This window comes from Gracilinanus agilis, chromosome 1 (assembly GCF_016433145.1).
Source record: "Gracilinanus agilis isolate LMUSP501 chromosome 1, AgileGrace, whole genome shotgun sequence".
Lineage (NCBI taxonomy): Eukaryota > Metazoa > Chordata > Mammalia > Didelphimorphia > Didelphidae > Gracilinanus > Gracilinanus agilis.
The window spans coordinates 14,130,521-14,152,391 of NC_058130.1; the positions used below are offsets into that span (position 1 = coordinate 14,130,521).

General features: G+C 51.9%; 1 protein-coding gene across 1 annotated transcript; it reads left to right on the forward strand.

Annotated features, from left to right (window-relative positions):
• Window positions 1–758: 758 nt before the first annotated feature.
• GORASP1 (golgi reassembly stacking protein 1) lies at window positions 759–21,205 on the forward strand. Its single transcript, XM_044656789.1, has 9 exons — window positions 759–829; window positions 7,752–7,832; window positions 8,071–8,274; window positions 9,997–10,083; window positions 10,310–10,440; window positions 11,317–11,455; window positions 13,942–14,086; window positions 15,014–15,151; window positions 20,086–21,205. Exons 1-9 carry the CDS (start codon window positions 767–769, stop codon window positions 20,316–20,318), a joined length of 1,221 nt encoding a protein of 406 aa, XP_044512724.1. The 5' UTR covers window positions 759–766; the 3' UTR covers window positions 20,319–21,205.
• The last annotated feature ends 666 nt before the right edge of the window (window positions 21,206–21,871 follow it).

Genomic DNA, 21,871 nt, shown 5'->3' on the forward strand with positions numbered 1-21,871 from the left:
CCCTCTTCCAGGTTCAGGGCTCAGCAGGCAGCTGCGGGAGATGGGCAAGGTGCTCCGGGGGCCAGGGCTTCGGTCAGGGGGCCAACGGAGGCCGAGGGTCCGGCCCTCGCCGGATCAAGGCTGGGAGGCCCAGGGTTGGGGTCCGAGAACTCGCTGAGAGATGTTGGCTTCGGCTGGTCCAAGGAGGTCTGGGGTCAGGGGTCAAGGGCCAGATCCAAGACTAGGGGAGGTGGCTGGCCTGGGCAGGGACAAGGCAAGAGCTAAAGCGGGGACCGCAGAGGGGAAGTGAGGGGTCACGGGTAGGAGTCACGGAGGGGTCAGGGCCGGGGCTGAGGTCAAGGGCAGGGACAAAGCCAGGGTCGAGGTCGGAGTCTAGGAAAGGACAAAGCAGGGGTCAGGGGATGAGGCCGGCCGGGTCAGGTTAGGATCGATTCGGACTCCAAGTTGGGGACGGGATCCTAGCCCGCGGGGCTGGAAGCTCGGGACCTCGCGACTGCCGGAGGCTTCCGGGGCGTCCGGAGTAACTATGGCGTCGTCTTGGCAACGGAGCACGTTCCTTGGGCGGGGCTGAGGTCTCCAGGAGGAGCAATCCATCCAGGAACAGGTCGATCGGCAGAGGCATTTGCCCCGCCTCCATATCAGCTCTCGATTGAGGACGCCTGCCGCGCTGACAGCTGCGCCTGCGCGTCAGTCTGGACCGGGCCAGGCCGGACCTGTGCCCGTGGAGCCGCAGCCGGACAGCGGCCGGGCGGGGACACGTGTGGCCATGGGCCTCACGGCCAGCTCGGAGCAGCCGGAGGGAGGGGCGGAGGGCTTCCACCTGCACGGGGTAAGTGAGCGGAGTCCCGGGCAGGGGCGGGGTCAGCGAGGGGTCCCCGGGCCTCAGTTTCCCCTTGTCAAGTGAAGGACGAGGTCCAACGCGCCCCCAAACACCCCGCGGTACTAGGATCCTGTCCAAATCCCCGAATCTCCCCGCCTTGGTTTTCCAAAATGTCCACACGAAGGGACCCCCCAGGCTCAGAGCCTGTGACACTCTTTGTGACCCCAGACAAGTGGCTTCCCCCATGTCGCCTCAATTTACTCCATTGTCCGCATGAAGGGCCTCTCAAAGCTCGGAGTCTGTGACCCCCTATAACCCCACACAAGTGGCTTTCCCGCTTGGGCCTCAGGTTCTCCCAGATGTCTCCACCAAGGGTCCCCCCAGACCCCGAGCCTGTGACACCCTTCCCCTGACCCCAGACAAGTGGCTCCCCGACCTCAGTTTCCTCAAATGTCCAAGAACAGGTTTGGGCGAGCCAGACGGCGGTCTTCTGTGGCCCTCACCCTGTGACTCTTTGGACTGTGGGCGTGTCTGTGGCTGTCACAGGCTGAGACCCCAGGGAGATGGCTCTGGCCCAGCTGCCCTGCATCCTCCTCCTCTGTCCTTAGTTTTTAGTCACCCCCAGGCTCCCTCCCCTCCCCTCTCCCAGGGGGCAGGGGGTGGGGGATGGGCTGGGCACAACCTCTCCTCTTTACCCTCTCTCAGCTTCATCCTGGCCACTGGGCTACATTAGCTTTAATGTTTCTGCGTCCTTATTGCTTCTGTTTGCATTGTTGCAGTTATCTCGCCCTGGACACATTGTTTCTTGGGCTCCGCATCAGTGCGGGATCTTTGCAGGCTTCTCCGGATTTATCACCTCCATCATTTCTGAGATTGGGACCAAATTCCCTTTCATTCAGACTGTAATTAGTGTTTAATTGTGCCCTGATCTACTGGGCTTCCCATAGCAGCTACACAGGAAGCGGTCCATTCATGTGTTTGTACAGATGGGCACTTCTTAGGGGTGGTGTCCTGGGGCAGAAGCCCACCAGAGGAGCCTCTGATTCTCAGCGCATGTACCCCTAGTCACTTCATTTGCATATTTCCAATAGCTTTCCAGCATCTTTGGACCATTCAGCAGCTCCACCAACAACGTATCAGTGTGCCTGACTTCCCACCACCCCATCTAACTTTGACTGGTGCCATTTTTTGTCATCTTTGACAATTTTCGGGATGTGAGCTGAAGACTGGTTGTTTCACTACACATTTCTCTCATTGTTAGTACTTGGGGCAAGGATACTTGGTGTGGTTGTGAATGCAGAATCCTCTTAAGAAGTTTCATGGATGGGGCAGCTAGGTAGCCCAGTGGATAGAGCCCTAGGTCTGGAGTCAGGAAGACGGGGTTCAAATATGGCTTTGGATGCTTTCTGTGTGACCTTGGTCAAGTCACTTAACCCTTTTTTGTTTTAGCCTTTACCTCTCTTTTTTCTTGGAACTAATACTTAGTATTGATTCTAAAACAGAAGGTAAGGATTTAAAAAAAAAAAAAAAAGGAAGTTTTATGGATGGGGCAGTTAGGTAGCACAATGAATAATAGAGTGCCAAGCCTGGAGTTGGGAGGTCCTGAATTCAAATTTGACTTCAGATACTTCCTAACTGTGTGACCCTGGACAAGTCACTTCCCCCTGACTGCCTAGTCCTTGCCACTCTTCTGACTTAGAATTAATATTAAGACAGAAGGTAAAGGTTTAAAAAAAAAAAAAAGAATTTTCACAGATACCCTGTTCAGATTGTAGGCTGTGCCTTGGGATAGCCTTGATTTCTTATTTCCTTCCCTGATTGATGCTAAGTTCGTTGCTAATTGTTACTCTTCCTCCTGGTTCTTCCTCCTCACCTGGCTTGAGAATTGTCTTTACTGCTGCTGAGCTTCTGCTAAGGCCTCTCTCCAAAGCCAAGGCCCTCCGTGGAGTGCAGGAACTTAGCAAAGCCAGTGCTTTCTCACCTGGTGTCTTCCGATTCCCTTTGGCTGGAGGCAGCATGGGAGGTGGGGAGTGAATGGTCCTCACTCTGTCCATTGCCTTATGGCTTTGGGCCTCCCATCCCTGGCCTCTCCCTTCTTCATCTATAAGACGGGGAAGTGGGCCGGCCGTGGCCTCTGGGGCCCTTCTAGCTCCAGAAGCCCATGGAGGTCTCTTGTGCACAGAATGGGTTTGACTTTTGCTGAAAGCCTTTTCTGCCTGCTGTTATTGGAGGTAGAAGGGGCTTCGGGGCTCAGCTGTTCAACCCTCTCATTTCAGAGATTAAGGGATTAAGAGAGGGCCAGGCCTATGCCTATCTGTCCCAGGGAGCAGAGGTTCGTGCTGAACAAATGATAGAAGCGTGTTTACCCAAAGCCCCTTCCGTTTGGTTTTAAACCCCCTGGAAGAAGCGTCCAGCATTGCCCAAGAGAGAGGCTCTGCCACCCCCAGGCAGCAAGATGGATGGGCCGAGGAGGTTTGTTTTTTAGCACCGCTGGTCCTCCGGGTACTTCTGGCTGTCAGTGTGCTGTTTGTTAGGCCACAAGCATTTATTAACCTCCTGTGGCAGGTAGGCCACGCTCTATGCTTGGACCCAGGTTCAGAGTCGAGGGAGAGTGATTTGCCAGATGAATTTCAGGGAACACCATATTGATAATCAGTCAACAAACATTAAGTGTCTGCTGTGTGCAGGTGCTGTGCTTGTCCTGGATTCAAAGGCAAGAAGAAAACAGCCTTACCCTAGAGGAGGCACGGCAGCCTTCCCCAGAGGCCCAGCCAGGCTCGGGGGCTTATTGGACTCTGGGCTTCTACTAAGCCCTTCTTTCTTTTTTATTGCAAATACGTTTTATTGGGGCCTTTTGTTTTTATATCATGAATTCTGGATAGAAGTTCTCTTCTGTATCCACGACATGCAGTTACAATCCATTCACTGACCCATTCTGACCTCCGAGCCACATGCTGAAAAGAGGGACCCAAGAGAACATGCCATAGAATGGCCCCATTTTACACATGAGGAGCTGAGGCCCGACAGGCTATGACTTGGCCAAGGCCACCAAGGAAGGAGGTGGGGGCTGTTGGGTCCTCCACGGCCTGTTTGCAGTCCCCAAGTATATTGTACGTCGTTGGTGTTGCCTTGGCTTCCCTCCACATCCTGAGCTTTGCCACCAGCTCCCTTCCCCTTGTCATCCTCCATGTGGTGTCTTTGGCCACCACGTCACCGACCCCCGTCCCCCTACGCCCCCCACGTGGCCTTTCCCAGGGTAGCGCGTGGCCAGCCTTTTGGCACACCTCAAGCGCTCCATGCAGACACGATCGTTCCTCCTCGGGCTCTGCTGCGTGCTGTCTTGCCAGGCTTGTCCTCCTTCCCTTGGAATTCTAACAGGTACTTTCAGCTGTGTCACAGAACACGCCCTGTCCTGTTCTCTGCAGATTTCCCTGCTTTGTTGTTTTTTCTGATTCCGGGTAGAGGCTTTTCCTGCTTGACAGATCAAAGTCTACCCTGTTCTCTTCAGAACTGCCTGGCTGTGTTTGCTTTGCGAGTACCCAGTCACTCAGTGGGCCAGAACACCTGGAGAATAACAGACAGGAGCGGGGGGAGGGGGAGGTCCGCTGGCACTGCCTCAGGACCAGGCTGAGGACAGCCTGCCCACTTCCACGAGTCTCTTCTCCCAGCTCCGTTTGGCTAAATGTGATTGAGCCTGAATTAGATTCAATTGGCCCATGATTGCTGTCTTCAGCTTGCAGAAAGAGGCTGTAAGGCGCAAGAGAGGCTAATTTGGGTCTAATTCTTTGAGGCTGACCCAAAGAACAAAGGCTAGAAGTTACTGGGAGGGACGGGGCTCATTTTATATAGGAAGAACTTCCTGCTTTGGGATAGATCATTGCTTCTGAGATGATCTTTGGCCCATTTCTACTGCTTCCCCCAAGCTTTTCCTATGAAAAGTTCTCATTTCTGAAAATGCATAATAAACCTTGAAGGCTGACTTGGACTGAACAATGGGAATGACATGATAGCCCGGATGTGTCCCACCTTTCAGAGTTTTATTGTTTTGAATAATTAAAAAGCAAACAAAACTATTTTTTTCCCCCATTTAAGCTTGTTTTCTGTACTGTGCTAAGAGCTGGGGACCCAAATACAAAAGCCAGGACAGTCTCTGCCCTGAGGAGTTTACATTCTTAAAAAAATTTTTTAAAAACACTTACCTTCTGTCTTAGAATCAATTCCAAAATTGGTTTAAGGCTGAAGAGCAGTAAGGGTTAGGCAAGTGAGGTTAAGTGACTTGCTCAAGGTCACACAGGAAATGTTCGAGGTCAGATTTGAACCCAGAACGTTCTATCTCCAGGCCTGGTTCCTTAATCAATGAGCTATTTAGCCGTCCTTGGAAATGTTCTCTTGAAGGAATCCTGTCCTCCTTTGGTATTCTGGAAGCCGATGGAGTGTAGGAATCTGATGATCTTTATAGAGACACTAGATCTGAAGAAGGAGCCCATGGACTCACCTCACTTTCAGGCACTGATCGACTTAACAGCAACAACAAAGCCCTGAAGAGCCACTTTTGGATGTGCTACCTTATCTCTGATGTCACCCCCTCCTCCCCACTGGCCATTGGGAGAGTTGTACCATCCACTTTGTGCCTGAGTCAGTATGAAGCAGTAGGCCTTCGTCTTGGGCTAGTAAGAGAGAGGTCACAGGAAAGTGTATTGGACATAGCTCCGTACACTGTAGACCTCTTGCCTGCTGACAGCAGGGAGAAGTTAATTTTTTCATGTTGCTTTGATGTTTAGAAATTATTTAATTTATAATGTTTCATATTTCTGGGCAGCTAGGTGGCAAAGTGGATAGCATAGTGGACCTGGAGTCAAGAAGACTCATCTTTCTGAGTCCAAACCCAGCCTCAGACACTTCCTAGCTGTGTGACCCTGGGCAAGTCACTTAACTGCAGTTACCTAGTCCCTGCCCTTTTGTCCTTGTTACTAAGACAGAAAGTAAGGGTTAAAAAAAAGACCAGATGGAGTAGGGAAGAGTCTGACCCAACCGAAACAACTGAATAACAACAGAGTATTTAAAGAAAAAATCTGAGCAGTAAGAGTAAATAAAATTAAAAGCAGCTACTTACATTTAAATGAGTTTTTGTATATAACATATTTGCAACGGCTCATTAATTATTTGCCCGGCACCCCTTTGAGTCTCTATTTTTCACAAGCAGGGTGCAGGTTGTTCTTGGGGTTCTGCTTTTTTGGCATTGCGTTTTTTCATAGATTCTTCCAAATTGCTTTGCCTTCCTTATTCCTGACTTTTCAGACATTGGCATATTTCATTCTGTTTAATATGCTGTCATTTATTCAGCTGCTGAGTATTTAGGCTGCTTTCTCGTTTTGTGACATTCAAAATCACACACACACACACACACACACACATACACACACGTCTCTTTTCTTCATGATAACACTCTTTGTATTGTCTCAGTTTGTGCTTCTTTTCCCCCTATTGTCAGGCTGCCCATCAAACAGATTCTACCAATTTGCACTTTAGGAAAATCACCACTTTGGCATCAGAGCAGGGAGGGCTCAAGGCAAGGAGAACAATGAGGAAGCTTTTTCAGTAGCCCAGATGGGAGGTGTGTGAAGATGGAGACAAGAAGACTTAACTGCGTTGTCGCTCTGGGGGAAGTCTCGGGGATCGGGGGTCAGTAGGGGGGCAGCACCTTCAGTGTAACAGGAAAGTGCAGCAGTGGGGTATCGGGGGGAGAGAATGAGTCCACTATTGGGCATGGTGAGCTTATGATGCCGTTGGGGCATCCAGGTTGCCAGCTGAGGATTGGGGGCTGGAGCTCAGATGACAGGGCAGGGCTAGAGGAAGACATCTTTGTTTTATTCGTGAACCTGAACATTTTTCTGTTATTATAAACTTGACAAAGTTCACTAAACATGGCCATTTACTTATATGAAAAAGTACAGAAAAAAACAGTATTCAGGTGGATCTGTGTTAGTAACAGCCTTTTATTTACATATTTGTTTATTCCATCCTTCCCTTCTGTCTTAGAATCAATACTGTGTTTTGGTTCCAAGGCCAGGGCAGTAAGGGCCAGGCAATGGGGCTTAAGTGACTTGCCCAGGGTCACACAGCTAGGAAGTGTCTGAGGCCAAATTTGAACCCAGGACTTTCCTTCTCTAGGCCTTAAATTCACTGAGCTACCCAGCTGCCCCTGTATTTTAAATTTAGTTGTAATGTACAATGTAAAGACAATGTAAACTCCTTGAGGACACAAATCGAGCTCTGGGCTTCCAGTTTCTTTTCATTGTGAATAGCCCTGCTCGACCACCTTGCCCATTAGGTTGCCTCTGGGGTGAGAATCTTGGGCTTCCCTTTGCCCAGATCCTTGAATGCCTCATCGAGCTTTTCTTTCTTTTTTAGAAATTAAAAAGCAAACCAAACTAAACCCTCATGTTCTCTTAGGATGGATACTAAGTTTTAGTTCCATGGAGGAAGAGCATTAAGGGCTGGACAGTTGGGGTTATGTGACTTGCCCAGGGCCCACAGTTAGACCAGATTTGAACCCCAAATGTAGGCCTGGCTCTCTGGCCACTGAACTACCCAGCTGGGCTTCTCCAGGAAGTTCCTGTTCTCCCCTGCCCACCTTTGACCCCACTTGCTCCCTTGCTTGAACCTGTTCTGCGTCTTTCGAGTTATGTCCTTGGAACAGACCGTGCCCAGTTTTGCCTTTCTGCCTTGGCTCGGGCTGTCCTCCTCGTCTCAGATGACCCTCCTCTTCCTCAGCCTCTGTCCGTGAAGACCGTGGCTGTAAAGGCAGGGGAGAGGGTGGGGGAGAAGGTTCCCGGGCAGGAGCCTGGCGGCTGAGCCTGGAGAGGGAGGGACGAGGGCTCCCGAGGAGGCCGTGAGCTCCTTTCATGTCGTCTGGCTTCCTGTCTTACAGGTCCAGGAGAACTCTCCGGCCCAGCAGGCGGGCTTGGAGCCCTTCTTCGACTTTATCATCACCATTGGCCATGCGAGGCTGGTGAGTCCAGGGCCCGGCCCTCTCCTTTCTCTTCGCTCCGGCCCTTCCTCCTCCTCCCCTCTGCTGGGGTAGAGGGGCGACCCTGGGGTGAGGCTTCCCACCAGCTCGGGCCTCCTTTCCCCGGGGGAAGGTGGGGGGCTCCCTCCTGAGGACTGGGCTGGTTCCTCCTGTGGCCTTGGGATGTGTTAACAGGAAAGAAGCCGTGGGGGACACGTGCTTTCCTCTCCCCCAATGACAGAACAGGGAGAGCAGCACCCTAAAGGACCTGCTAAAGGCCAACATGGAGAAGCCCGTGAAGCTGGAGGTGTACAGCATCAAGACCCTGAAGGTGCGCGAGGTGGAGGTGGTGCCCAGCAACATGTGGGGCGGCCAAGGCCTGCTGGGGGCCAGCGTGCGCTTTTGCAGCTTCCACAGGGCCAACGAGCACGTGTGGCATATCTTGGTGAGCAGATGGGTGTTCTGGCACGCCTGACTCCCCTCTTCCTGCCTCTTCCTGGCCCCAGCCCCGACTCCAAGCCTCCCTTCTCCTGCTCCATCGGGCAAGGGGCTCCCCTTCCCTCCCCACCTCCCTAGGCCCAGGCCATTCCCATGCTCTCCCCTATGCTCTCCTCCCTTTTTCCTGGCTCCCAGGAGGTGTCCCCGCTCCTTGGGAAACGGATTTCCTCAGAATTGTGTCCTCAGGCCCTTTGCTGGTGATGATGATAATAAAGGTGACAAGGTAGCATTTATTAGCACTTTGGGGTTTCCAAACCAGTTTATAAACAATACTGTATCTCCCTGCATCCTCGCAACAACGCTGCAGGGTCGATGTTATTATTATTCCCATTTTTCATGAGAAAACTGAGGCAAACAGAGGTTTGTAAATGCCTGAGGCAGGTTCTGTGTCTTCTCTTGCCCCTCCTGTCTCTCCCCTGGATCTGATTCTTTTGGTAAAGAGGACCGACCTCTCTCTGGGGTGAAGAAGAGAATGGAGTTTCGTGTGACTCTCTTCGGGCCTCCTTGGAGCTTCTCTGAGGGCCTCCGTGAGGCCAGGCCTCGTCTCTCCCACTAGGCTGGGAGATCATTTCCTTCTTCGGGCTTGTGTCCTGGCACACGGCAGGCACAGGACAGATCCTCGTCCACTGTGTTAATATGAAAAATGATTAAGGCTGGTATAAATATATAAATTAGTATTTTAATTAAAGCCATGTTGATAGATAAAATCATTAGACCACGCGCTTGTAAGCATTCAAAACTGCCGCCTCCATACTGCCTCCTAGCCAAGCGCCTACTCGCCAAGAAGAGAGCACTCCCTCCTAACCCACGAGATTTAAGCGCTCCCCTGCGTCAAGACGTCGGAAACGGAAACCAGTTGGACCATGTTGGATCAAGGGAAATGTAGTTTTGATACATTTCCCTTGTCCATAGAAATATATACATTTTTAGATGGTTTCTTCCAATTTCCTTTTTACAACTGATTGAACGCTTATCCCTGGCAACTGGCTCTTCCATGAGGTTTCTCATCCTCATATCAGAGAATTTCAGAATTTTGAAAGGGCCCTCAGGGCCCCGTTTGTCCAGACCCAGAAGGAAAAGAGTCCTGTTTACGCCACACTCATCAAGCATCCTTGCCTAAAGACCTGTCGTGAGCCAGGAAACCTGTGGCCTTCTGCAGCAGCCCGTGCTGCCTGGGACACCGTCCTGACGTGGAGCCTCAGTTTACCTTTTTGCAGTGTTCACTCGTCGGTCCTGGTGTGGCTGAGCAGAATGAGTCTAATTCCACAGGAAGCCTCAGCTGTCGTGTTCCCCTCAGTCAAGCGTCAAGTCCAGCATCCAGTCCAGCATCCTTGACCTTGAGGGGCTCGGATCCCCTGGGGGACTGCCAGCAAACAATCCTTCCCTTCCATCTTAGAATCAATACTGGATATCAGTTCCAAGGCAGAAGAGCTGTAAGGTTTAGGCAATGAGGGTGAAGTGACTTGCCCAGGGTCACACAGCTAGGAAGTGTCTGAGGCCAGATTTGAACCCAGGACTTCCTGTCTCTAGGCCATCTAGCTGCCCCTCTGACAAGTTCTTAAATAGCTCCTCAGCACAGCTTGGTCACCTGAGAGTTTGGTCTCTGATTCTCTGCCTCGCAGAGTGCAGTGAAGACACTTAAGTGGACTCCTGTGTTTCTTCTCCTTAGGACGTGGAGCCTTCCTCCCCCGCGGCCCTGGCTGGCCTCCGACCCTATACAGACTATGTGGTTGGCTCAGACCAGATTCTCCAGGAGGTAAGGATGCCCCCAGGCCCCGCAGGCTGGCTCTCCCCTGCCCCTGCCCTGCTTGGCCGCCCGCACAGGCCAGCAGGTAGACTTGGCTCCTTGAGCTTTCTCTTGGGGAAGGAGGTCAGGCTGAGCATCTCTTTCAGAACTCGTGGGCAGCCCTATTCTGGCCTCCCCCTGGAGAGGGGGATCCGCCACGTGACTGGGGCATTTGTGTGTCACCATTTGCATGTAGTCCGAGGACTTCTTCACGCTCATTGAGACCCACGAGGGGAAGCCCCTGAAGCTGATGGTTTATAACTCTGAGACGGACTCGTGCCGCGAGGTGGTTGTCACTCCCAACGGTGCCTGGGGTGGAGAAGGAAGGTACGTCCTGACCGCCGTCCCCGGCTCCTTCCAGCCTCCTTGTCAGGGAGTCTCTGCCGAACTCACTGTCAGAGATAAAATGACTGCCCGGGGAACAAGGAGCTGCAAAGCCCTCACTCTTCACTCGACGGTATCTAGGGGCTCCCCAAGCCTTGGCTTGGTCAAGCTGGCCTCTGTCGGCCTTAGGCCGAGGCCAGACGTCCAGGCTGCTGAATCTTCAGAGGGAGGCGGAGGAGGAGCTGTCTCTTAGTTCCTCAGGCTGGGGAGGGGAGGGATAACAGCCAGGCTGAAAGTAGGAGGAAATTCCTTGAGTCACCAAGCTGGGCTAGAGAGGGCCCTGTGTACCCTGAGAATTCAACCAAGGGCCACATCTTAATTTTTTTTTAATCCTTGCCTTCTGCCTTGGAATCAATACTAATACTATGTATTGGTTCCAAGGCAGAAGAGTGGTCAGAGCTAGGCAAAGGGGTTGTGACTTACCCAGGGTCACACAGCTAGGAAGTGTCCAAGGCCAGGACCTCCTGTCTCTGGGCCTGACTCTCCATCTATCAAGCTACCCAGATGCTACCCACCATCTTAATTTGTAAACACCTCTACTGGTCACATCATAGGCTTAAAATTCTGCTCAGGGGCAGCTAGGTAGCACAGTGGATAGAGTGCGAATCAGTTCATTTCTAGAGGGACCCACTGGATTGAATTAGGGCTCTGGATCAGGCTATGAGTCCTGAGCATCAGCCTTGCTAACCACAGAGAGAGGGCCTCAGGCCTAGCAGCTTCATTTGTCGATTATGGCCAAGGACCTGAGAGAGGGAAGGTGGGGGAAATGGACCAGGGGAGGAAGGCAGGGGCTCCATTGTGATTTCTGGTGTTCTGCAGTCTAGGGTGTGGAATCGGATATGGGTATTTGCACCGAATCCCAACTGTTGGCCCAAAGAAACCCCCAGAGACTAGTCCATCCATGGCTCCAGGCCCTGAAACCCTGTTGTCTAGCCCAGGCCAGGGAGGCTACACAGAGGTAGGTGAAGGTTGCTCGATGGGTCTATCTGGTCGGGTGGGCAGCCACATGGCTTCCTTAAGCTTTTCACCTTGAAATATGTTGGATGATACTTTCTGTGATTGCGCATTGGTCACCTGGAAGGATGGATAAGCTTCTGTTTCAGGGGGAGATGACAGAAGGGCTCAGAGGACTTGCTGCCAGTTGGGCTGCCAGAGTGGCCTGGGAGACAAGAAGGGAGTTTGGGCAATCTTGGTTTTTAGATTCAGAGAGTGATAGGGGAGGGTTGTGTAAGAATTTAAATTTAGGTTTTATGCTAAATATGAGAGTTATAATATGATATTGTGGTCGCCAATTTTAAAATATTATAGCTTAAGTCGAAATGACTTTTAGCAGCTTTTACTTAGAAAGAGGAGGGAAGAGTGAAAGTGTATATGTAGATAAAGAGACAAATTCTTAACAAGTCTACCAGCCTTTCTCTGGCAAAATTTGGCTTCCCCAAGACTCTGTCTCCACGTGGATTTCCCTTAGTCCTTAGCCAGAGGTCCTGGTGGCGTCTTCAGCCAGGATTCCACCAACACAACCTCTTTCAAAGCCAAGACATGAATCTCAGCCACTCATTCCAAATGCCAGGAAAGGAATGATCCTTAGACCATGCTGGTCTTTTCTTTTATGATCCTTTTTCCATGTCACTTCCTGTCACTCCTCCTCTTCACAGAAATCAATTGTAGTCTTTCAGTTTGCCTAGCACTGCCCAAGGGGCAGGGCAGTGGCCTTTGGAGGTATGACCTTACTCTAATAAGTGACTTGTGAATTCTCATACTTAATGGTAAGTAGGGGTGCTTTGAGTTCTTGATTTGATTAGCTAAAAATAGACAAGGGGAGAGTTAATCCTGTCTTCACAGTTGGGAATGGCCCAAGTCATCCTGGAAACACAGGGCTTAGAACCTTTTGAAGTTCCTTTTCTTGATGTTTTAACAGATTTTAGGAATAAATACTAGCAGTTTACTTTATGGTAAGGACATGCCATTTTCTCTAATGCCCCTTTATACTTTTTAAACAATTATAACTGTTTATTCATCCTGGATCCACTCCCTTGTCTCTCTCTCTCTCTCTTTTTTTTGCTTTAAAAAATTATTTTTATGAACTTGATAAAGTTGGGTATTTCCATTCACAAAATTGTATGTGAAACTGAATCTATTGCAGACAGCCTGTCTTTAAGAGAATATGGTAAATTTAACATAGTAGTACCCATACTGTCCTACTTGTCTCTGTCTTCTTAGGAATATCCTGCTCTCTTCCATGTATTTTACTTTTATTTTTTGGAAAAATTTTCCATGGTTACATGAATCATGTTCTTTCTCTCCCCTCAAACTGCGCCTCCCTCCTCCCCCCCCCCCCAGCCAATGTGTAGTTCCACTGGGTTTTACGTGTGTCATTGATCAAGACCTATTTCCTTATCATTGATATTTGCATTAGGTTGATCATTTAGAGTTTGCATCCCCAATAACATCCCCATCAACCCATGTGATCAAGCAGTTGTTTTTCTTCTTTGTTTCTACTCCCACAGTTCTTCCTCTGAATGTGGAGAGCATCTTTCTCAGAAGTCCCTCAGAACTGTCCTGGGTCATTGCATTGCTGCTAGTACAGAACTCCATTACATTCTATTTTACCATAGTATATCAGTCTCTGTGTACAATGTTCTCCTGGTTCTGCTCCTTTTGCTCTGCATCAGTTTCTGGAGGTCATTCCAGTTTACATCTTCCATGTATTTTAAATAATTCTTGGATTTTTAAAAAATCACTATCATTATTCTTGCATTCCTCTACCTCAAGTAAAAGCTCTCCTTTATAATGAATAAGTGTAGTCCATCAAAATAAATCTACTGTTATCCATGACCCTGAATAGGTCTCATTGTGCACTTCTAGGTTTGTGTTCTAGAGCTTTGCAAAGATGTTTCCTTTACATTATTGTGCTCAGTTGCTGACCTGGTTCTCCCCATTCTGTTCAGTCAATTCAGAGACCTCTTTCCAGATTTTTCCAAATCTGTCCATTTTAGAAAATTTCCTCAGTCTAGGGTGTGCAAGCATCACCTGGCTGGGGTTCAGGAGTGCAGGGGAAGCTCTCCTTGACCTGTCCAGGTGATTTCTCCTCACTCTCCCCCTCAGTCCAGGGAGTAGGTCTGTCCTGGTCATTCCTGGCAGGGTAGAGGGTCACACCCAGAAAGGGCTGGCTCCAGGCTGCCGTGGCTTTACTACAAGCCCAGCTGTGGGTTCTCCCTGAGCTTCCTTTGTTTTCTTAGATGGGGGATTTTACATTTGGTCACTGGTCTTTATTGGCTTCATTGGTGAGGCCAGCAATGACAGCCTTCTGGGATGGAAGATGGGGTTTGTGGTAGGAAGATGGTCCTCACTACCTGGCAGGGGGCCCAGAGAAGTCGCCATAGCCGTGGCACCGCCACTACTAAGCGAGGCTCATGCTGTCCTGGGTTCTTGGTGTTTTTTTAGGCTTTGCTCCAGGCACCAGATTCCCCATTTGATCAGGCTGAGGATGTCCTCGACCCCGACCAAACCTCAGCCTCAGAGAGGGACGCTTATTCCAGGGAGACATCACTTCAGCCACCGCCTCCTGTCCAGCGAGTCATGGACCCAGGTATCCGTAGCCTCCAGTCCCCTATGTAAGGAGACAGCTCGATCTATGCACTAGGATTTCTTCCTTTTAAAAAAGTATTTTATTGATGTCTGATTTTTCTATCACAGCCACTCTCCCCCCCAGAAAGGGAGCCCTTCATCAGAGCAATGCTAGCGCTCCATAGTTAAGAAAACAAGATGTCGGCACTGTTTGTGATAGCCAGTGTGACATTCCGTGCTCACCGTCTCTAAGATGGCTCTTGGAGATCAATGTCTCAGCGTGGCTTTGGGAAATCAGGAGAATTTCAGACAAGACCACTCACTCAGAGAACATACTCTGGGATTCCAGGTCCTCAGAGATGCTGACCAGGCCAGCAGGCAGGCCTGGGTCTAAAGCCTATTCTGAGGCTGGCTCAGCCTCCCCCTGTCTTAGACAGAGGCCCAGAGGCTGTCCCCAAAGTTTGGACACTCCCATTTGAGACCAGCCTGGGACCTCCTGTCTTTACTGAAATAGGGATGCACTGGGCCATGGATTTTCTGCATTTCCTCCTGGGTTACAAAGTGTTCCTGCCCAGCTCTAGGCTTCCGGGGCAGAAGGAGGATGCCGCTGCCTTCTCTTTCATCGCCTGCCGTCTCTGGCTTCTTTCTGACAGCTTAGACACATTCACTTTCAGGGTCAGGAGTCCGGCTGGTTTGGCTGATCTCATGGCAGGGGCTTGCGCTGGGCTTGAGTGCTGAAGCCCAGATCCCGCTGAGTCCCTTGGTCCAAACTGACATGGAAGTCAGCCGGGTTTGAGTGTTTCAGCATTTGGGGGGACTAGTTGCCTGGAAGGAGTCCTTCAGGAAGGTGAAGGCTGGGGTGGGGGGGCAGGGTGGAACGGGCTTGGTTTGGAGGCACCGTCTCCCATCTGTGTCCAAATAAATGAGTGTGTTCCTCCCCTCTCCCTAGGGTTTCTGGATGTTTCCGGTATCACTCTTCTGGATACCACTGCGGTTCCAAACCTGCCCAACACAGCTTCTTCTGTCTCCCTCCACACTTTGGGGGGTTCTCTGATGGGAACTGAGAGTGTCCTCCCTGGCAGAGAAGGTGAGTGACTGCTATCAGGAGCTCCAGTCCAGGGCCCTACCTGTTTGAGGGTGATCCCCTGGTTGCCCTATTAGTGGAACTCTGAGCCGTGCTGGGGGAGAAGGGGGCAGAGGGCTAGAATGGGATTGAGCCCTGCGCACTCTCATCCAGTCTGTGCCATCAACATTTTTAGGGCTGGAGGGGACGGTGGGGGCCCTTGAATCCAAAGCCATTCCTGAAAAAGCCTCCTTGAGCACACATCTGCCCAGGAGCTCAGAAGCCTCCAAGGAGTAGAGCCTCCCCATCTCCTGTGGCAGCTCCAGGGCTGGGAAGTTCTTTGGGCATCCCACCTACATTGGGCTCTCTAGCTTTGGCTTCCTGTTCCTCCTTCTCTTTGGGGCCAAGCAGAACACATTTTCCTCTCCTAGGTGACAGCAGTGCTCCCGCCCTCACTTAGTCTTTTTTCAGCCACACAGTTACTTGGTCAGTTTTTATATGATCCTGTAGTTTGTGGGTACCCTCCAGTTTGTTCTCCAGCATCACAGTCTTTCCTACTCTGGGGTGCCCAGAACTATGCTGCTCTCAAGGTAAAGCAGTTCTCTTTCCTCCGCTATCCCGGCTGCTCTGCCTTCCATGATGCTGCCCACAGCGGTGTCAGCCTTCTAGGGCACCATAGCGCCCTGCGGGCATGCATTGAGCTTGCGCTTCACTGATCCCCTCAGGTCCATTTTAGATAGACTGTTCTCTGCAGTGCCTTCCCCATCTTGAATTCAGGAAGTCAGAGTTCTGGAATTCACATTTATCCCTAATAAAGGTACCTGATTGGATGCGGCTTGGCATTCTAGCCTGCCAAGGTCCTCCTGAAGCCTGACTTTGCCCCCCAGGGGGTTAGCTATGGTTCACAGCTCTCTCTTTTCTGTGAACTGATTGACATGGCCCTGTGCCTTTATCCAGGTCACTGACTGAAGTGTTCAATGGCACGGAGTTGGGCAGGGAGCCTGGGGGGCTGCCATCAGAGGCCGAGTTCCACGTGGCCATGGGAACATGAACGGCTCTTCTTTGGGGATGCCCATTCTTCTAGTTCCAGGACCTCACTGGTCTCATTGTCTGGCCCACATCTTGCCGTCTTTCCCATGAGAATTCCACGAAAGACCTTTTTGATAAACTGCTAAAAGCATCTTCCTGATGCACCAGATTAGTGACTGTCCAGAAAAGGGGACGCAGTCAGTCTGGCAGAACTTTGTTATCCTTTCTCCCTTTTCTAGATGTTCTCTAACCATCCCTCTACTGGTATGTTCTATGATCTGGCCATTGATTAAGAGTCAAGTCCACTGGAGGCTTGGAGCTTGTAGATTCGCAGTGTTCCTTTTGGGGGCCATTTGTCTCTCTCCAGTTCTTCAGGGCTGTGTTCTCCTGAGTGTTCTCATGGGGTCTGCAGTCCACCTGCTCTTCTTCTAGCACCAGGGATGCCGTTCCTCTGTGATAGGTGACAGGAAGACATTGGGGCAGCTCAGCGCTCTTGCCGTCCCCCTCCTTAGCTGGTTTGGTTCTCTGGTGCCAGTGGTAGAAAGAACAAGCAGAGCAAGAGCTAAGCCGTTCGGTTCTCACTGACCCATGTGTCCAGAGCAGGGTCCCTGCCCCTTCTTGGGGAAACCTCTGTTCCCCCAGATATCCCCAGAGAGTGCTTCCTGTTGACCCCAGTTCTCGTCCTTAGCCGCAGCCTGCCTTGAGCCCACTTTCCAACATGGTGCATATTGGATCTTCTTGGGTCTCCCCACTGGTCTCCCCCTCGGCCTCCTCTGGATTCAGTTCGGGGCCTTTAGATAACTCACTCCTCTTTCCTACTTATTGGGATTGTTTTTGTGTCTTCAGAAGTTTGGTTCTTGAGAGAGTTCCATCCTTTCTGAGCTGATTTCATTTTACTGGATTTCTTTACTATCTCTCTGCTGTCCAAGGCAGTTAGAATGTACAGTGGTTAGAGCACTCAGATACTTACTAGCTGTGTGACCCTGGGCAAGTCTCTTTAATTCTCTTTGCCTCAGTTTCCCTCTCTGGAAAATGAGCTAGAGAAGAAAATGGCAAACCCTTCTGGTATCTTTGCCACGAATACCTGAAAATAGTCATGAAGAGTCTGACACAAGTGAATAACAGCAACAAAATGCTGACCGTTCTCAGATCTGCCCATCCTGCCCCAAACCCTTGGCTGGCCTCCCGTCTCACATCTCCAGATGCCTTTCAGACATCTCCAAATGGGTATCCAGAAGATATCTTAACATGTGCAAAACAGAACTCATTATTTCCCCCCCAACCCTTCTCCCACCTCCCCACCTTCCCTTTTACCATTGGGGGCATCACCGTGCTCCCAGTCCCTCCGGCTCCTAACCTAGGAACCATGCTGGATTCTTCTCCATATCACCCTCCCCTTATGTCCAATATGGTGCCAAGGCCTGGCCATTACAGCGTGTCTGGAATACAGCTCCTTCTCATCTTGGCCCCTGACCTGCCCTTGGTGCAGGCTCTCCTCGCCTCACCCCTGGCCTTCTGCAATAGCTGCTGGGGGGTCTGCCTGCCTCCTGGGTCCCCATTCCCCTTCTTCCTCCATGCAGCCACTAAAGGGATTCTCCTAAAACCGACTGTGTTACCCTCCCACTTTGGGGCCAAATGCAAAATGCTCCCTCCATCCCTTCCCCGCCTCCTGGCCCTCCATCCCTTGGCTCTGGGCATTCTCTCTGGCTGGCCCCATGCCTGGATGCTTCCTTCCTCTGCTCGGACTATTGACCTTCCTGACTTTCATTAAGTCCCAACGAACCTCCCATCTACAGGAAACAGTTCCCGAGCCTCTTGCAGAGATGGTGCTTCTCTCTGGCCCTCCCAGATACAGCATCTCAGTGAGTGTGGACGGGCCTGTTGTCTCCCTTTAGACGGCCAGCTCCTCGAGGACAAGGCCTGTCTTCTGGCTCTCTGTAGACCCAGTGCTTGGCACAGTGTTTAGGGGCTGGTTTTTCTCTCTGAGATGCCCTCTCTAACATGTCCAGGACCCGCCAGCTCCTTCCTGGCTTTCTTCTCCATCTCAGTCCTGAAGGCCACCATGGGGGTGTGCCGTGGCCCAACCACCCCATCAGCACCCTCAGGCCCAGGATGCTTCCCTCTGCTGGTCCTTTAGGCAAAGTTGGCTTGATTTTTCCGTTTTCTCTTCTCCCCCTCCTAGTAGCTGCTCTCACAGCAGACCTCTCCTAGAGTCCTGCCTTTGGATGTCTTTTGGTCAACACACAGGCTTTGTGCCCTCGAAGGCCCTCCTGCCCGTTCAGCCTCTGCCCCCAGAGACCCTCCCTGGGTAGTTCTCCACGACTCCCCTTCAGCTTGCTGCCTGCATTTCTCACCCCTGCCTCCTTCCTTCTTTAAAACCATTTCTTTGGAATAGGATCTGTCCTTCCCGAGGGCTAAGTTGGCCCCGGGTGCCCTTTAGTTCACCCCGTTTGCTGAGACATCAGCCGCTCAGGGTGCCGTTTTTGGATCCTGCCAGTGTCTGGGTGTCTCGGCCCCTCTTCTTCCCACATTCTAGCTCCTTGCTGGGTGCCTGGTTGGTGGATTTACTCGGGCGCTTTGCTCCTTCCCTTCCCGGCCTTGAAGGCTTTCTTTCTTTGGATCACAGACTTAGAGCGAGAAGCGGCTTAGGAAGGTGGATTTGCTCTCCCCTTCCCCGTCTCCCCTGCTCTCTCTGTGGGGAGAAGTCAGTTTGTGATTGGGGAATGGCTTGAGCAGAGCAAGGGACGGCTTCCTTTGTGCCTTTCTGCCCCCAGTGCTTCATGAGGAAGTTTGTGGGTGTTTCTGAGGGAAGTCAATCCCGGCCATCCCAGACCTGCTCTGCTGCCAGCCTCTCAGTGCTGAGATGTTGGTTTTTTTCTTTAAATCCTGACCTTCCAGCCCAGAAACGATTCTGAGTATCAGTTCCAAAGCCGAAGAGCAGCAAGGGCAAGGCACTGGGGTGAAGTGACTTGCCCAGGGTCCCCTAGCCAGTGTAATAATACAAACTGGTTGGCCAAATGTACTAGTTAAAAATCTAGGGGGCAGCTGGGTAGCTCAGTGGATTGAGAGCCAGGCCTAGAGACGGGAGGTCCTAGGTTCAAATCCGGCCTCAGACACTTCCCAGCTGTGTGACCCTGGGCAAGTCACTTGACCCCCATTGCCTACCCTTACCACTCTTCCACCTATAAGTCAATACACAGAAATTAAGGGTTTAAAATAAAAAAAAAAAAAAATTTAAAAAAAAAAAAAAAAAATCTGGTTTGAGTTATAAAAGGTTCTGACTGCTGTTTAGAAAAGGAACTCTTAAGTCATGAGGCCATTAGCAGCTTTAGTAGCTTTTCTGCAGCAGGATAGAGATAGTAAAGAGGGAAATGCAGGAAGGAGGTAGAATCCAGCTCGACTCCGAGAGGCCCCCTCAGGTCCCATCTCCAACCAGGAATGGCGGAATCTCTTCAGCGAGAGTCTGGCCAGCACAGAAGGCAGTAGAAGGGACTCCGAGGGCCTGGGCTGGCTGCCTCCTAGAAGCAATTTTCTCCACATCACTTCCCATCTCTCTGGTTCCTCCTTCCTTTCACTGTGGGCTGGCCTGTCACATCTCAGGAACCAATCAAAGTCTCTCATTTTGCCTAGCACTGCCCAGGGGTCAGTGTCTGTGGGATCCACCTCCAGTCCTCTGAGAGTGTGAACTCTTATCCAGAGGCTTCACAAGTTCCTGACTAAGTTAAAAGGGTGGAGCACTCCACGTACAAGTTAAGATAAAAAAAATTCCTTTTCACTAGGAAGTGTTTGAGGCCAGATTTGAACCCAGACCTCTGGCCTCCAGATCTGGCTCTCTATTCACTGAGACCCTGCTGAAATCTTTTTTAACCATTGCTGCTGTCTGGCATCTTGTCTTTTCCTCATTAATGACTGAATTCTCTGCCTTTCAGAGGAAGCTGCAGGATTAGGGCTGGACCATGAGGGCTCCCTCCTGGACGACTCCGGGCCACACGGGCAGCCAGACCCTGGCTCAGTTGCACCCTTTCCCAACAATATTGGCTCCAAGGCAGCGCTTGAGACTGATGAAGCCCCCGAGCTTGTCCCGGCCCGGGCTGATGCACTGCCTGCCGGGGAGAACGGGGTGCCAGCAGAAGGTGAGGGGGCAGACACCACCCTCGAGTAACACCCCTACGTGGACGGCTCCTGCCCCCAGGACACTCGCCTGTGTCTCTGCTGACCACACAGTCTTGCTCTGGATTTGGAGACAGATGGTGTGGAGCTTCCAGGGTGGCCCCGGGCCCCGGGCAGATCCCCAACTGGACGCTCGGTCCTGACAGCTTCTTGGGTGACCCTCGGAGCCCTGGGCCTTAAGCGGCCTCTCACTGAACTCCTGGATCTTTGGGGTAGGAAAAAAGCTGGGAGGCTCCTGTGGGCTGAGCAGTGTGGGCAGCAGCCCAGGCAGGCCTAGCTGGAGGATGGGTGGACGTCTTCCTCCACCCCCGCGTGAGGCAGCTGGTCTGTGTGAAGGAAGCAGCACCTGGGGCGGAGGGTGAGGCCTTCAGGAGTCCGGGGTTCGGGGCTGACCCCAAGGGCCAGAGCGGCTTCCAGGGCTGGGGTTTCTCAGAGACCAGCTGCCACTTCTGGGTCCGGAATTGATTATTTATGAAGTGATTGATGCAGAGGCCCTCTGGAGGGGATGGATGGCTGAATGGTGCCTCCAAGGGGGGGGGTCTGAGGAGAAAGGCCTCTCCGGTGGGGGCTGGGGAGCCCCTACTTTTTGGGGTGAAGGGGATTTCCTATGCTGGTCCCCCTGGATGGTCCTACACTGCCAGGGAGACTCCAGAGTGTATCACGAAGGAGGGATGGACAAAGTGGGGGACTGACTGAAGGGCCGGGCCCCCTCTCCCCTGGTTTGAAGCCCGAAGCATGCCCGTCCCCAGGAGGATGGCGGCCAGGGCTTGGGGTGGGCACAGGCAGCCTCGAGAGCTTTGGCTTGTCGTGATTCCCAGTTATGGCCAGGTGCATGGGGGCGCCGCGGCCTTTTTATAAAGATGCTTTAGTTTGCCGGGGTTTGTCCTTGTTTTCTTTGTTCTCTGGCACAGAATCCAGCGGGGCTGAGACTTTGGGGCCCGTGGGGGGGGGGTGCCCCAGGGAGCCGAGGGAGGAAGGAGGGGCAGAGCTGGGCCTTCCCGAAGGGGAAGATCATTTCCAGGGATAAAGAAAGGAGACGAGGCGAGAGACCATGAGGGGACCTCGCCTCCACACTTCACTGCTCCTTAGTGGCAAAATCCGGGCGAGAATGCCGTTCAGTCTGAGGAGGAAAGGCCAGGGGTTCAAGTCCCACCTCTGAGGGTCACTATGGGCACGTCTCAGTGAACCTCATCTGTAAAATGGGTTTGCTAGTGCTTCAGGTGAGCACCCTCCCATGGGAGAACCACAAGGCACGGCCTCTTCCCTGAAGTGGACCCTTTGCTGGGGAATGCGATCTATTTTGGCCACAGCTGCCCGGGGTCACCGGAGCCCCATTAGCCTCTGGCCTTGGCGCAGGCTCCCTCCCCCAACCAAGCCCCAACCAAGCCCTGCACCCAGTTCTGTCTGCTCGGCCTCTCAGGGCAGAATGAAAAGGGAAAATCACGAAGCTGCTGCTGGGGCCCTGCAGCCTGGGGTTCTGACCTCATCTGGCCTGCTGCAAAGCGGTTCTTCCCCAGCTCCCCCCTGGGGGCTCCCCCCCCCCCC